This window comes from Amphiura filiformis, chromosome 6, assembly GCF_039555335.1.
Source record: "Amphiura filiformis chromosome 6, Afil_fr2py, whole genome shotgun sequence".
NCBI lineage: Eukaryota > Metazoa > Echinodermata > Ophiuroidea > Amphilepidida > Amphiuridae > Amphiura > Amphiura filiformis.
In genome coordinates, this window is record NC_092633.1 from 7,802,247 (window position 1) to 7,819,516 (window position 17,270).

The 17,270-nt window shown below is 36.7% G+C and overlaps 1 protein-coding gene across 1 annotated transcript; it reads right to left on the reverse strand.

Moving 5' to 3' along the window:
• Window positions 1-3,525: 3,525 nt before the first annotated feature.
• LOC140154916 (ferroptosis suppressor protein 1-like) lies at window positions 3,526-17,270 on the reverse strand. Its single transcript, XM_072177579.1, has 7 exons — window positions 17,141-17,270; window positions 14,987-15,190; window positions 10,634-10,872; window positions 9,981-10,182; window positions 8,841-8,990; window positions 8,186-8,389; window positions 3,526-4,394 (listed from the first exon to the last, which is right to left on the reverse strand). The coding sequence occupies exons 2-7, from the start codon at window positions 15,159-15,161 to the stop codon at window positions 4,240-4,242; spliced, it is 1,125 nt and encodes a 374-aa protein (XP_072033680.1). The 5' UTR covers window positions 15,162-15,190; window positions 17,141-17,270; the 3' UTR covers window positions 3,526-4,239.

Consider the following 17,270-nt stretch of genomic DNA (forward strand, 5'->3'; position numbering starts at 1 on the left):
TGAATGGAAGCACAATGCAGAAGAATAATTTGACTCGATTGACTTGTCATGCTTAGCCTTTCTGAAAACCCCATTGGTTATTTTCCCACAAAAACATAGCGCTGCCGCGACCGGTCAATCAATCAACAAAGCAACAAATAGTCCAAGAATCCATTAATCAATGAATAAGAACACTATTAATTGATCAATCAACCAATCGTCAATCAAATAAGCATTCGTGAACCAATCAAGGGGCAATCAATCATTCAATTATTTAAGCAATCAAAAATGATCAATAAACAAATCAATCATTCATATATCAGGCACTCAATCAAGTAATACATGCATGATCTATCTATCAATCAACCTATCAATCAACCGATCAATCAAACAAACAATCAGTCCGTCAGTCCGTCAATCAATCAATCCCAATCTACGAAGCCACCAAAATCGAAACCCAGAAATCTGAAATGGTATATCGACATGCTCAATGTGATTTCATATACAGGCAAAGCAGCCTCCCATCAATGATCAAGCACCAAACTTTGTTCCAATAAAGTTATCTACCAATCAATCAATCAACTTAAAATCTCGAATTTCTGGTCTAATGCGGCCTATACACGATCAATTTGATTGAACAATATCAAAGACCCCAGATACAAGAGTGGACACAAAATCTGCCATTGTGCACGTTAACTTTGTGAAAGAGACATGAAACGTTAACGTTTTACAAGCTTTACTATACTCTCTAAATGAAAGGGTGAGTAAAACGACGGAATCTTCGTTCACTTTAAAAAGATTGAAAATCACTCCAAAAGAGTGGATTTTTAACTCCAAAAGAGTGAATTTTACTCCAAAAGAGTGAAGTTTCACTTTTAAAAGAGCCATTTTGAGTGAAATTCACTCCCGCTCTAAAAACTCTTAAAATTGGGGTGAAATTCACCCTTTCGGAATAAAAATTTCACTTCAGAGTTAAACGGGGGAAACTCTTTCCACATTTGAAAGAAAACCTCGTCACGTTTTGTAATACTTTGATATGTTATATTTTAATATGTGCTGATTGCAAACCTAAAATTAAGAACAGTCAATTTTCTCGTTTTCGAGTAGACTTATTTTGCTTCTTGCAAAAACGCCGCACATACATGTCAGAACTTACTAAATCGCTCATAGCGATTACCATATAAGGCCTTTGTTAAAATAGTAAAATAAAAAAGCGGGTTTATATTGGACAATTCTAGCAAAAGAATAGTGTAAAATCAACCAATTTTAAGCACTGTCTCTCCTTCTTCAGTTCCATTATACGTCAAGTGCATACTTACCGAGCAAACACAAAAACGTTTTTAAAACATTCTAAAAACATTTTTTAATTCTGAGTGTCGGCATTTAACGTTTTTAAACGTTATTGAGTTCATTTTTTTAAAGTTGTGTCTTTGATGTATACAGCACTGACTGAAACACATTTAATCTTGTACCGTGAACACACTAAGAGGAAAATACCGTACTTTTACGGCAATATACCGTATATGGTCGAATCCAACCAAAAGTGTCCACGGGCCAAAAATAAAAGTCCGAAATAAAAATGTCTCCACAATTTTTTCCTTTTGCCCATTGATTGATGACATATTGGCCTTATAGGAACCAAAAGTGCCATTACTAATCTTGAAAAATAAATCCAGGACGTGTGATAGTAAATGTGATATCAAAACCCAATGTTACCTACGAATACCACTAGGAAGCTTTCACTATCGCAATACTAATCAACCTAAAACAAATGGAATATTCCCAATAACGCTTTTTTCGTGTAATGTAGACCACAGGGTGTCAGGAAAATGCTAGCTCAACCAGAAAATATTTGTTTTTATTTTTATAACGCGAATAATATGATCTTAGTCAATTTATGCTAGTTTATTTTTGAAAATGAAGTTTAGGTCAGTTTCTGTATTTTATTTATCAAATGAGTATGAATCAATTTACACATTGTATAAGAACGAGTAGGATATATGTTTTCAGAATATTAGGAATTATACGCATACACCTAACGCTTTATACAATGAAAAGGTGAAGAAACCCGGGTATTCGTAGGTAACATGAGCGATTTAACAATATCTATATTGAGTTTAGAGGTTTAAATTTGGCTATTATGGTAATGAATTAATAAAATGGTAGTTTTAGATCTCTTTCAGATGGTACGTCCAAATGAATAAATGCTATTACCTTAGATCAAAATTTTTTTGATGCTTTTAGCAAGATTTTGACCACTTCATTTTGATATACAAGTAGTTAATCAGCAATTTTACATAATAAATTATTGTTGAATGAATCCGTATATGGGTAATAATAGTGTCCTGGGGTACCGCTTAAAGTTTTTGACAATTATTTTCCATTGGTAGGGACACTTCATTACACATGTCATGTATTATGCTGTATTCGTAAGTAACATTTCAGTATTTGTAGGTAAGAATTAGACTTTTGGTGGATATCGCAATCAAAACTTCATTTTATAAAGCACTTTGAATGTATTATTTTCTTTATGTGCGTTTATTGATACTTTAGACCCTATCATGTATTAATAATGTCGGTTCACAGCGGTTGAAAGAGGATTGAAGTAAGAAACAAAGGCACTAAAGCGACTTTAATTTGCTTAATTGCACACAAATCGCTTAAAACCGTTATTGCAGACTTATGAAGTCCATCTTGGAGTCAGTTACGTCTTGTGGCCTTTCGTTTGAGGGCAACTACAATTAGCTTTATACCAGGGTCCATCACTGTGTTGTCTAGATCATGAGACAATGAGAACAGTCGTTTTTCCATGGTATTCGTAGGTAACCTTAGCGAAAACGTCAAAAGTTACCTTCGAATAAATCAATTTGGACACAAATTACTCAGAAACCAGAAGGTCGGTAAACATTTAAAATGAAGCACACATGACAGTTGACAAATCCAAGTATTTATCCTCTTCTAATCTTCTTTGAATCTTTTTTTTCTTTCAAATGCGCAGTCCGTCGTCTATTTCAGTACATATTTTTCAACAATTAAGCCGTATTCACGTTTGCATGGTGGGCATGTATGTGAATTCGCAACTTTCATTGACATATGATTTGATAGCAAACATACAGGCCTTCGTTATGTACCAATATGGGCATTGGCATGAATGGCGGTGTTTCACAATACTGTCATGATGTCAAATTGTTGTATTCGTAGGTAACATTCGGTTACCGAAATTTACCTACGAATACTTGCTTTTATTGTTGACATCTCAGAAATATTTAAACGCAGGCTATTGAAACTTGGTAGAAATAAAGAGTGTATTACCCTGCACCTATTGCTTAACTATTGTTTACTATTCTCTCACTTTGTGGAAATGACACAGCTTTTAACATGTATTCGGAGGTAATGCATATTTTTTACCAAACCTACCTTTGTGCCATTTAGAATTTCTGGCAGCTAAACACAATAATAAAGATGTCCAAATGCAATGCATTTCAGTATTGGACATATCAAAGCTTTTATCATTTGCGCATTTATTAGTGATTTCCATTTTTTAAAGATATATCTAGTGCTATGAAAATTGTATTCGTAGGTAATGTAAAAAAATACCACTCAAAAAATTATCACAAAAAATTCATAATTATGTACAAATATGTGAAAAATTGAACAGGCAATCTTTGAATACACACCTTTCAGGAAATCAATTTAGATTCAATCCAATGACTTCTTTTCATAACTGATTTAGATGTTTTTAAAAATACCTTAAGAAATATTTTGAAAAAATGGGTAAAAATAGCATGTTTTGGGGTCTCTGTGTCTAAGTTTTTCACAGAAGGGGTCTTATTATATATGGCGCGAAGCGTATGATCAAGGCGAATAAACACAATACAAAAACGAATGCCAATTGATTAATACTTTTAAGTTATGGCCCTGAACATGCCGTGTACACTTTTGGTTGGATTCGACCATATATGCAATTATAGGGTGAAATACTTGTAAAATCCTCGTTTTTTACGGTAGAATAACTGGCAACTAAGTTGCCAAGAATTACGGTTAAAGTTTTACAGTGCGCTATGTTTCTTGCAACATGACGGGCCGACAAATCTGCAATATTACTAGTTCACACTTTGAATGACCTTTGTTGACCTTCAGAGCACTCTATATGCTTGTAGACGAGGTTTTACGGTATATTGGCAAATGGCAAAAGCTCGGGATCAGTAGGGCTTTCGGCAGTGTCCGAGACATTATAAAAACGTGCCGTTAGATGTCGAATTACACTGGAACGCTCTGCCGCATTTCACCCCAAAACCTTGTAGTAAATAGGTCTTTACTTTTTATAATTCTTGCTGCAAAACTTCCTAATACCCACGATCCAAATTGCATTACACCTCCATTACGCCCAATAGGGACTACCATCATCGGTCCAGCTGGAACAACAAGAAAACACACAATTGATAAGATATGTTGACGGTTCAAAGAAGGAGCATTGCCTATTCCATGACTATTTGATCCGAAATTATCTTCTTTGTGTAATTTTTGACGTAATGTTCCGGATTTTTGGAGAAACAAAGTTTAATTTGGACAAAAGTAAGACTGGCTATCGACCACTTGACATCATTGTTTATCAACAAAGGAGAGGGACTGGTCTACCGATATGCTTGAACGAACCACTACACTGTTCAATGGCTTTCTTGTACTATATAAAATGTGGTGCACGGCGATTTAAACTACCAATGGAAATTGCCATAATTCGGCGCATACTGCCGGGCAATGACGTCACATGTCAAGTGGTCTATAATGTGGATGGGTGGCGATATTTTTTCAACCGATTAACATTTGCATAGGAACCGCATAGTCAGAGTCAAGGTTCATTATTGTTCGGAGATTATAAACGTATTTATTAGTAATAGACAAGTAATAGTATATCGTGTATATATGCGCTTTATTCCGTAATCAATACGTATGTTGAACAAACACCTGTCTGGCACAACGACTCGTAGCATAGTAGTATAGTCTCTGGACGATGGATCCAAAGGTTGTGGGTTCGAACCCTGGTAGAATTTTAATTCAAATTAATTTATTTTTCTTTTGTTAGAAGAAATAATAATGGCAATAAATCCGTCTTATAAAAGTGAACACAGCGCCCCAAGGTTGGGTCACCAATTTTTTTTGTTCGTCGCCCCCCCCCACCTTTGTTTCCAATGGACATTTTATTGTGAAATGTCATTGTACAAGGAATACAGAAAAAAAAATTCCACATATCCCCCGAATGAAAAGTATTTAATTATCTTTATAATCACTCAAAAAGCATTTTGTGTGAATTTTACATCCGAACCAAGTGCTATTAAATTTTTATGAGCCTTTTTTTTTTACATGTAAAGTCTATGGGGTGACAATTAGAAATGGACGGCAATATTTAAAAAGCCCTATATTTGGGCCATTTTGGGCCTTATATTTGCCCATAAAAAGAATAGCACTTAGTTCGGATGTAAAATTCACACACAATACTACCTGAGTGAGTACAAACATAATTAAATACATTTCATTCGGGGGCTATATCAAAAACAAAAAAATGTCCTTTACCCTAATGGTTATGGAACAAAGGTGTAATGTTCAGGATTTTTGGAGAAACAAAGTTTAATTTGGACAAAAGTAGGACTGGCTATAGACCACTTGGCATCATTGTTTAGCAACAAAGGCGAGGGACTGGTCTACCGATATGCTTGAACGAACCGCTACACTGTTCAATGGCTTTCTTGTACTATATAAAATGTGGTGCACGGCGATTTAAAATGCACGTGCCCTGAGCAAACTACCAATGGAAATTGCCATAATTCGGCGCATACTGCCGGGCAATGACGTCACATGTCAAGTGGTCTATAATGTGGACGGGTAGCGATATTTTTTTCACCGATTAACATTTGCATAGGAACCGCATAGTCAGAGGCAAGGTTCATTATTGTTCGGAGATTATAAACGTATTTATTAGTAACAGACAAGTCAATAGTATATCGTGTGTATGCCCTTTATTCCGTAATCAATAAGTATGTTGAATAAACACCTGTCTGGCACAACGACTCGTAGCATAGTAGTATAGTTTCTGGACGATTGATCCAAATGTTGTGGGTTCGAACCCTGGTAGAACTTTAATTCAAATTAATTAATTTTTCTTTTGTTAGAGGAAATAATAATGGCAATAAATCCGTCTTATAAAAGTGAACACAGTGCCCCCAGGATGGGTCACCAAAAGTTTTTGTTCGTCGCCCCCCCCACACCTTTGTTTCCAATGGACATTTTATTGTGAAATTTCATTGTACAATGAATACATTTAAAAAAAATCCACATAGCCCCCGAATGAAAAGTATTTAATTATCTTTGTAATCACTCAAAAAGCATTTTGTGTGAATTTTACATCCGAACTAAGTGCTATTAAATTTTTATGAGCCTTTTTATTTTACATGTAAAGTCTATGGGTGACAATTAGAAATGGACGGCAATATTGAAAAACCCTCATTTTGGGCCATTTTAGACACTAAATGCCCATAAAAAAGAATAGCACTTAGTTTGGATGTAAAATTCACACACAATGCTACCTGAGTGAGTACAAACATAATTAAATACATTTCATTCGGGGGCTATAGCAAAAACAAAATATTTCCTATACCTTAATGGTTATGTTAAAAATCTTCCTAAGCCAATGAATTGTTCATTTGAATTCAGCAGCCTAGCTACGTCGCATTGTATTTTTGAATAGCTATCATTTTACACATTAAAGTATGCGGACTGTATACGTGGTGTTAAGTTTTAATTATGTCATTATTCATTATTTTCTTCAAACCAGAGACCAATTTATGAATCGATTGTTTAATCATATAAGACTCTTCATTAATTGGGCATAGCTATAGAATACCCATCTCACCTCCCAACACACAGGACAGTACTAACACCAACAAAGGACAAGTCGTTATCCCTTATGTCAAAGGCATCTCCGATGCCTTAAAACGTATTTACAGCTCGTATGGCATAAGAGTGTGTTTTAAGCCAACGCGCACACTGCGTCAACTGTTAGTTGCGCCTAAGGACAAAACGGACAAAAAGGACGTCACGGGTCCCGTATATCTGATTCCTTGCCAGCAGTGGCGTAGATTTCTTTTTGACATTGGGGGGGGGGGGGGTGTTGAAAAATATTCTTGAAGAATAGTGAATCCAGCCCATTTTGGCGACAGAATATGTTGATGTTACAAATGCGCGCGAAGCGCGCGAAAAATTTTGCTATTTTGAAGCTAAACTGATGAAATATGGTGCAAAAGTGGAATAAATGCGCGCGAACATTTGCACTTTTGGGGCTAAAATGGGCAAATATGAGATAAAACCTATATTCAGGCGTCAACATTGGGGGGATGATTGTATGGAGCATCCCCCCCTGGCAAAATATTGGGGGATAAATCCCCCCCGGGATCTACGCCTATGCTTGCCAGGGTCAGACCACCCGGGGTCCCTGCTCGGAATCATACATAGGAGAGACTGGCAGGTCTCTAAAAACACGGTTCCTTGAGCACAGGCGGCCTAGCTCTACCTCGTCCGAGGTATCTCAACATATACACATAGAGTCCCCAGGACATCACGTGGACCTAGAGAAAGTGCAGATCCTCGACAGAGAACCTCGGTACTTCGAAAGAGGAGTCAAAGAGGCCATCCACATCCGGGCCAACCAACCTTCTCTGAATAAGGACGGGGACGCTACAACTTAGCAAGAGTCTACGATCAAGTTCTGACGTCACAAGTCAAGAGTCGTCAAATCGATCAACGAACTGGGTCATTCTGCTGAAGAAGGTTGTAGTAATAACAACCGAAAATTTCAGGTGAGCAACTTTATGTGTTGTGAGCAAAAGTTCAATTCTTCATTTATTTGATTACCAACACAGATGAACTTTCATGATAACACAGGGTTAGGGTTAGGGTTAGGGTTATGGTTAGGTTAGGGTTAGGGTTAGGCACCCTGAGCGGGGTATTCTATAGTTATTCATTTAATTGAAACGAAAACGTCAACATGTTGTACATTTTAATTTGCAGAAGCTGATAAGCGAGAGATTTGGGACCTAGTAATAACCCCGGGTAATAACCTATAGCGCTTTTCAAAACATGGTCAAAAATCAATTGCTCTCATGGTTGAGCATCTGAGTGTAAAAATCATCGATGATTCGGATTTGATACTTACGCGGCTTATACGCCTTCAGTGACATTCCATCGGCAAGATTCTGGATATTCGATGCTACTGTTTTTGCATGTAACGCCGCTTTGTAGGCCATTTTGGCTTCGTTATCCGCAGAACTACAGTCCCCAATAGCAAACACGATTTCATGCCCATTCACTTGGAAGAACTGATTCACTATTAAGCATCCCCTTTCGTCCATGTTTTCAGCTGTAGTAAAATAAATTTGAAATAGATTATCAAGACGTTGTAAAGTTATGGCACCTAATTCGCGGATTTTATTAAACGTAAGCGTTATAGACACCTTATCACTATGAACCACAATGGCCTCATCCCAATGGCATAGTCCAATAACCTCAATTAAACAAAATTAGTGCAAAATTTGACCTCAAGTTGCAGAGTATGAGTTTTTGTACCCAAATTTTCAAAGGTAATTCAATGAATGTACAAATGTATTTGGGTTAAAGAACTGTGCACTAATAGATGAGAATGTTTTGGATCCTAGTGTAAGGAATCATAACTTTTATAAAACCTCAGCCATAAGCATAACCGTGAAATACCAGTCCAGTCAAACCTTAAATCATGCACATTGAAAAACAAGACGGCACATTTTATAAGAAGCTACAATTAATATCAGTTTTTGACTTTATAATTTGCCTACCTAATGTGTTTTCATATGCGTCTGTATTGGTTTTCATTCCAACACAGAGAATTACCAAATCTGCCTTTATAGAATTCTCCTTCTCTGTTTCTACTGTGCATCTTGCCCATTCAGCATTTTCAAGATCACTTAAATTGGTTACCTTTTGGTCTGTAAGATAAAATGGACGAACATGGCAAGAGATGGATAAAAGGGTAAAGAAATTATATTGATGGTGTAAGTATACAGACACACAATATGTTTATGTTTTTTGAAAGTTATGAAACAAATAAATACGGCACCTCATCTCCTCTTCATTTGGTTCCGTTATGTCGACGATACTTTCGTTCCCATTCAACTTTGACTCTAACCACCATGTTGAGTATAAACGGTCAGTTGTGAGAACGCTAATGGACAGAGTTGACAAACTTGTTACCTCAGAGGATGATAAACTGAGATCAAGAAAGATGCCATATCAAATATGCGCTGAATGCTAACAGATACGACAATTGGATGCTTAAAATCTGCGCTGAATGCAAAACGGATACGACAATTGGATGCTCAAAACCCCTATGCCCAAGAAGAAGAAAGATCTCAAAGACACTACAGGCCATTGAGAAAAATCAATGTCCCCCTTCTATATATCAAGGGACTGTCGGAAAAGCTAACCAACACAAACCCGTCAATCCACACTGGGGCATGTCCCTTCCACATTTTTGGGATGGGGTCATACAATATCAATAAGATTGTGGCAAAAGTTTTGGCAAATACTTTTCTTTCCTGATCCAAAGCTTGGTGTTAAAAACAAAACACAGGCAATATTCGGTATTTTACCTTGATTTTTGGCTGTGGGGGTTATGTATATAGTATAACAAGTTTCGCGCAGCAATATGCACAATAAACTTGATCGGTCAAAGCTTTGCCTACCCTGATCTGACCCCTGGTATCTGGTACGCCAGTGAAAGGGCTTTCAGGAGATCAAAAAGTAGAAGGATTGAAGAAAGTGAACAATAACAAAGCCCATTCTGAGTGTTCAAGCATATTGGGATGAAGAACTTATTTAATTATACAAACTGTATCAAAATTATTGGTACCTTAGGATAATACATTCTGTATGTTTCAGATCGTAGTTATAATAGAAAAAATATTTGGACTAATTACCCAGAAGAACATTAACGCCCAGGGCGACAAGTTGGTCATAGGTAGATTTACGGAATGATTCTGTAAATGGGCCATCTATAAGTGCAGGTTTGGAATGAATGAGAGTAACTTGTTTGTCTGCTAAGTCTGTTTTGATCTCTCCCGCCAACTCCACGCCAACTGGTCCTCCTCCTATCACTACTATGCTCTCAGCAGCTTTGATCTGCAAGGTGATGAACAAAATAATATTAAAACTCACGTGGCATATAGGCGACCAAAATGGTTGTCTGATTTTCAAATGTTGTCAAACTTTAAAAACAAAACACCTTTTGAATGGGAAGGTTAGGGCTGGGTGTGACCTAAGTGACCCAGTGTTTATACATGTATTGTTACTACCGCAACTATCGTAACTATGGTTATAAGGGGGATTAGGGTTAGAATTGGAATTAGTGTTAGCCTCATAGGTTTTAAAAAAAGAAAGTTAGGGTTGGGATTCCGGTTGGAATTAGGGTTAGGATTTAAATAAAAATATTAAGGTTAGGATAAGGATAGTCTAAAGATGTCAATTCTAAAATGTTCTCCTAAAATCAACCCATGCAGCTATTATAGATTCCAAAGCATTATACATGTTAATGTTATTGAATGCAACAATTTTTATTACCGTTTTGTCATACCTTCTGTAACATATCATCATACATATCCACAGCCCGTGGTACATCATTCATATCTAATCCAAGTTTTCCAGGAAATCCACCTGTCGTCCCGGTAGCTATGATGAGATAATCATAATGAATCGCTTCCCCGTTGTCTAATACAACCTTCTTGGTTGCTACGTCAATTTCTGTCACGGTGCCACGTTTGAAACTCTCACCAAAAGCGGGCTCGTATGGGATAAAAATCTTCTTGGCATATCCTATATTAATTATCATAAGATATAAAGAAAGTTGTACTTTCAAAGTCCTATCATGAAAACTTTATAAATTACCGTTTATATATTCATTTGTTGAAAACAAACAAGCAAATAAATAAATAAATAAATAATAAACAAACAAACAAACAAACAAACAAATAAATAAATAAATAAATAAATAAATAAATAAATAAATAAATAAATAAATAAATAAACGGTTTATGAAGGTTAAAATGGTAAGGTAAAGAATATGAATGAGATTATGATATTCCAAATGTCCCATTATGGAGAGTTATGGGGAAGATTGTATTCCAATCGGCGATAAACAGTGTATTTCGAACGATAAACACGGTTTTTCGATTTGATCATGTAAACTCGATTTATCGCCAATTTTCGATCAATTGATAAACACATCTTATCAGGCGATAAACAGAGTTTTTCTGTTAAATTAGTTTTTCGATCGAAAAACATAGTATTTCGAAAAATCGATAAACGTATGCTACAAGCAAAATGGATAAAACGCGAGGCGCGAAATAACGGGGACACTGCGCGAAAAAAATAAAGGGAGCGCTGAAGAAAATTAAAATTAAAAACTATTGAAGCTAACATTAAGTCCATTTGGTTGGAGGATGCCGAGTTTGAAGATAAACACATCTTATCAGGCGATAAACAGAGTTTTTCTGTTAAATTAGTTTTTCGACCGAAAAACATAGTATTTCGAAAAATCGATAAACGTATGCTACAAGCGAAATTGATAAAACGCGAGGCGCGAAATAACGGGGACACTGCGCGAAAAAAATAAAGGGAGCGCTGAAGAAAATTAAAATTAAAAACTATTGAAGCTAACATGACATTAAGTCAATCGTCCATTTGGTTGAAGGATGCCGAGTTTTGGATTGGTAGACTCCGGAAATCTTGATGTGGGTGATGTTGTGTGTACACTGCCGGAGAAACAGACTTAGTACTATAGGTAAAATAATAGTTTCTCGATCCTGAGAGCTCAATCAGCACGCAATGACAATTGCGTCAGTCGTACAACGCCTCCCACACACGCTTTGGGTAGCGCTGCATTTCCTGTACCTGCACAATCGGTCGCGCTATCGTATCATTCCACTAAACTAAACTAAACTAAATCAAGACTGTCTAATTGAATGAAGATGGTGTCATGGTTGTCTGATGTCTGATGTCTAGGACACCCACAATCTAATATGTCCGCCCGGCCCATAGCAACCATATAAATATTCACATTAACCAGGTGAGATGACAATATCTCAATAATTATTTGATCCAGAAGAGCAATTAAGCTGTGTAACTTCGCTAAATCAAGTCTGTTTGATTAAATGATGTGATATCATGGTTGTCTGAAGTCGAAGTCACACCAAATTCAGATGGCAGCCATAGCAACCACTATTAATCAAGTAAAATGTCATAGAACCTCTGTGAAATGGGTTAGAGTGTCATTAAAACAGCATTATAAACATTAAATATTCAAAATAATCAATGAAAATTGGCTTTGAGGGTTATAACAGAATCATTTCTCCCCAAATTATGTTGCTAATATGTTTTGAATCCAAAATGGCGCCGATTATGAGGTCCAAAATGGCCTCCAAAATACATTTTTTCACTCGAAAAATGGGTTAGAGTGGCATTAAAATAACATTTAACACATTAAATATTGAAACTTATCAATGGTAAATGGCTTTAGAAGGTTACAGCAGAAACATTTTTCCCCAAATTGTGTTGTTAACATGTTTCAAATCCAAAATGGTGTCCATTATGAGGTCCAAAATGGCCGCAAAAATACATTTTAAGCAGCCATAAGTAGTATTAAAACAGCATTAAACACATTAAATATTCAAAATAATCAATGGTAAACCGTTTTGTACCAAACAATAGGTTGTTAACATGTTTTAAATCCAAAATGGTGCCAAAAATGAAAACCAAAAGCTAAAGCTAAAGTGTTTTTTTTTTCATACTAAAGGCGACATTAAAACAGCATTAAAACTGTATAATTATTTTCAAAATACACATGGAATATGGCTTTGGCGGCCGTTTTGGCCGTCATTACGGGCACCATATTATATAGATTTAAAATATTTTAACAAAAGCTGAGAAAAAATGTATTTGGCCGCTATTTTGGGCTTCACTTTGGGCGCCATTTTGAATTTGACACCTGTGAATGACACGATTTGGTTACAAATGTCTATCTGTAGCCCTCAATGCCATTTACCATTGCTAAGTTTGAATATTTAATGTGTTAAATGCTGTTTTAATGCCACTCTAACCCATTTGTTGAGCGAAAAAAATTATTTTGGAGGCCATTTTGGACCTCATAATCGGCGCCATTTTGGATTTAAAACATATTAGCAACATAATTTGGGGAGACATGTTTCTTCTATAACCCTCAAAGCCATTTTTCATTGATTATTTTGAATATTTAATGTTTATAATGCTGTTTTAATGCCACTCTAACCCATTTTTCAGTGAAAAAAGTATTTTGGCGGCCATTTTTGACCTCATAATCGGCACCATTTTGGATTTGAAACATGTTAACAACACAATTTGGGGAGAAATGTCTCTGCTGTAACCCTCAAAGCCATTTACCATTGATAAGTTTGAATATTTAATGTGTTAAATGCTGTTTTAATGCCACTCTAACCCATTTGTTGAGTGAAAAAATGTATTTTGGAGGCCATTTTGGACCTCATAATCGGCGCCATTTTGGATTTAAAACATATTAGCAACATAATTTGGGAAGACATGTTTCTGCTATAACCCTCAAAGCCATTTTTCATCCATTATTTTGAATATTTAATGTTTGTAATGCTGTTTCAATGACACTCTAACCCATTTTTTAATGAAAAACGTATTTTGGAGGCATTAATCCAGCCTCTATGTTACAGAGGTTCTAATAGATGACATTTTACTTGGTTATTAGTAGTTGCTATGGCTGCCATCTGGTTTGGTGTGACTTCGACTTCAGAAAACCATGATATCACATCATTTAATCAAACAGCCTTGATTTAGCGAAGTTACACACCTTAATTGCTCTTCTGGATCAAATAATTATTGAGATATTGTCATCTCACCTGGTTAATGTGAATATTTATATGGTTGCTATGGGCGGCCATCTTAGATTGTGGGTGTCCTAGACCCGGGGGTCCTAGACATCAGACAACCATGAGACCCTCTTCATTCAATTAGACAGTCCTGATTTCATAGGGATAGAGACCTAAATGGCCCTTGCAGGTCAAGCAGATTCCGAATTATTGTCATTTCATTTGGCTAATATGATGATTATCTGGTTGCTATGGGCGGCCATCTTGGTTTTCAGGTGTCCTAGACCTCGGACAACCATGAAACCCCCTTTATTCAATCAGAAAGCCTTGATTTAGTGGGGATAGACACCTTAATGACCCTTGTAGGTCAAGCAGATTCCGAATTATTGTCATTTCATCTGGCGAATATGATGATCATGGTTGCTACGGGCGGCCATCTTGGATTTCAGGTGTCCTAGACCTCGGACAACCATGAAACCCCCTTCATTCAATCAGACAGCCTTGATTTAGTGGAGATAGACACCTCAATCACCCCTCTAGGTCAAATAGTTTCAGAGTTATTGTCATTATACCTGGTTCATAAGTACATTTTGGCGGCCATTTTGAAAAACGGCCATATACAGAGTTTGCCCGGGTTTGGAATTTTCCACCTAGTAGAATTTGAAAGACCTATGCATACCCTACTCGAATCAACATTCAAACTTTCTTCTTGAAAAATTGTATACGGGTCTGTAGGACAGGGCATTACGCTTTGCACGCAGTACGTTCATACTATCAGGAACGAGAAATTAATATTTTCGGTATAAAGACCATGTATCAACAGTCAAAGTTCCCGTGCATTGTATGCTGTGAATTCTCGCATATTCATGAGGGCTGATTGTTCAAAAGTGCTGCGTCTAACAATCACGCCAGCGTTGCGTGCCTTCATTTTCAGGTGATGCTGCGACTATGACTGGTTATAAGCTGTCTGTTATCTTTTTCGCCCATGGTTTTTATTGTGTAGGCCTCACAACACCATTGTCACCTGATCGAGGTCCGAAAATTTCGTTCCCACTTACCTGGTTCTACCACAGCTCTCAGAGATCCAACACAATGATGCATACATTCTTTGGGGTCAATTAATGTCAATTTACATTTGCCACGTAATTGATTGGCCGCAGCAACACCGGCATACCCGCCACCTACGATAACCACGTGTTTTTCTTTGAGGTTTGAAGATGATGAACTTCCCATGGTGGCTTGCTAGAACTCGTAAAACAGGCCTGGATTGGAAAAGCAAATAAAAATAATTCATGTAATCTAAATTACAATTATTACGAGATAAAATAGCAATCCAGTCACATAATGATCCGGATATGAGGAGGGAGGGGACGATGGCTAGTTCGAACTAGAAGTAGGCCTACTTGTCCTCGGTTCTGAAGAAAGAAAAGAAGAACTAGATATATTGCAGCCTACGAAGGCTACGAAGTCCAGCCGTGCCCTTGAAGTGACCTCTGATGACCTTGAAAAGATTTGGAACACAATTATTGCATTTTCGTGAAAGATGCAGACATTAAGTTTAATAACAATCTAGCTAATAAAATAATTTGACCTTTGTTGACCTCTAGTGACCTTGAAATGCCCTCCATTTTGTTTCAAATCATATCAGTATTATATATTCTAATACAAATTTGAATTGGACGAATTTTGGAATTTTACCCCTTTTGACCTTTTGTTGACCTCTGGTGACCTTGAAATGACATCCATCATATTTTGATATAAAATTGGATCGGTTGAGCCCATATTTATTGGTCGAGCTATGAGTTTTAAAATATAATATTTTACAACTCATAGCGAGACCAATAAATATTGAGCGTAAAGCATCAATTTTATCATTATTATGTTTTGGATCCAATATTATCACAACTTGGATCCATCAAAACATAATAATGAATCATATCGTGATCACATATATTAATTTTCATTTGAATTGGACAAATATGCATAACCTTGAAATCCAAAATCTGTGTTTACTCTATAGACCTATTTCTGATGACGTCACCTAATCGATATTGGGGTCTTAGAGGTAAACAAACAACACGTGCGTTTCCCACGTGCCCACGGTGTGAAAACACCATTAATACTGCGTATTTTCTCATCTGTTTTGTCATCTTTCACGATAGCTTCCATAAATGTACACTGGTTACCTTTATTTCAGCTTGTTTTGATGCTATAAAATACAAAAGATACGGAAAACCCGCGACTATTTGAAAATCAATCTTTGTTTTTGTTTCACATTTTTGTTTACTTTTTACACCGTGACGAACTAACGCGTACTGCGTGCTGGCAATCCTCGCAGGACGCCTGGCGTGGCGCAAAGTTGATCGCGCGCGCCGGCGCGGTATTTGCGTTTGGGTGCTGATGACTCGAATGCTGGACCCAATATCGATTGATTGGTGACGTCTGAGAAAAAGGTCTAAATAGACATCAGCTTGTGTCAATGCATAGTATGTGTCAGTCGTATCTCAGTCAGTCATGTAATTTGTAGGAAAAGAAGCATTTTGAAGGTATTTGGTTATGTGCCGGAAATACCCCCTTAATGACCTTTGACCCCAAATCTGTGTTTACCCCATAGACCCCAACTATAGCCGATGCATTTTTAGCCAAAATTACTCATGCGTGATGTTTGACCCCAAATGGGTCATGTCAAATATAAAGGCTGGGGTAGTGGAGCTTTTACCCAAGTTTGATATAAAATTGGATCGGTTGAGCCCATATTTATTGGTCGAGCAATGAGTTTTAAAATATTGGACGAGACGTAGTCGAGTCCTATATTTTACAAAAGTAAAGCTTCCAATATTTCCACACACTTGGATCCATCAAAACATAATAATGGTTATAATCGGTCAAATAATTATTAAGGAGCTAGAGCTAATTATGTAAAATGTTGACAGAAAGAAAGAAAGAAGAAGAAGAAACCGCTGAAATGCAAGAGTCCAACCATTGCTCGGCTGGACTAAAGAAATACCCTAGAAAATCGCAGTGTATGTATCCCTTTAATATCTCCCATCATATGACAACCTCGCGCCCATGGGTTAAATTACATACCTTATCTAAAATATTGACAGTTACTATCTTACATTATCTCTTTGCATTCCCGTGACTGTCATTTTGAACAGTTGAATGTTATTATAATTTATTATTAATAAAATTATAAATAATGCGCAACTTACCTGGACTGAGGAGAAATTCAAATTATAGAAGGTTTGTTGAGCTGCAATACGTATCAGAAACTGCTTTCAACTGATATCCGGCTATCGGGCTGGGAGCTTCGTACGTTGGCCTACACATGCTATTAAACAT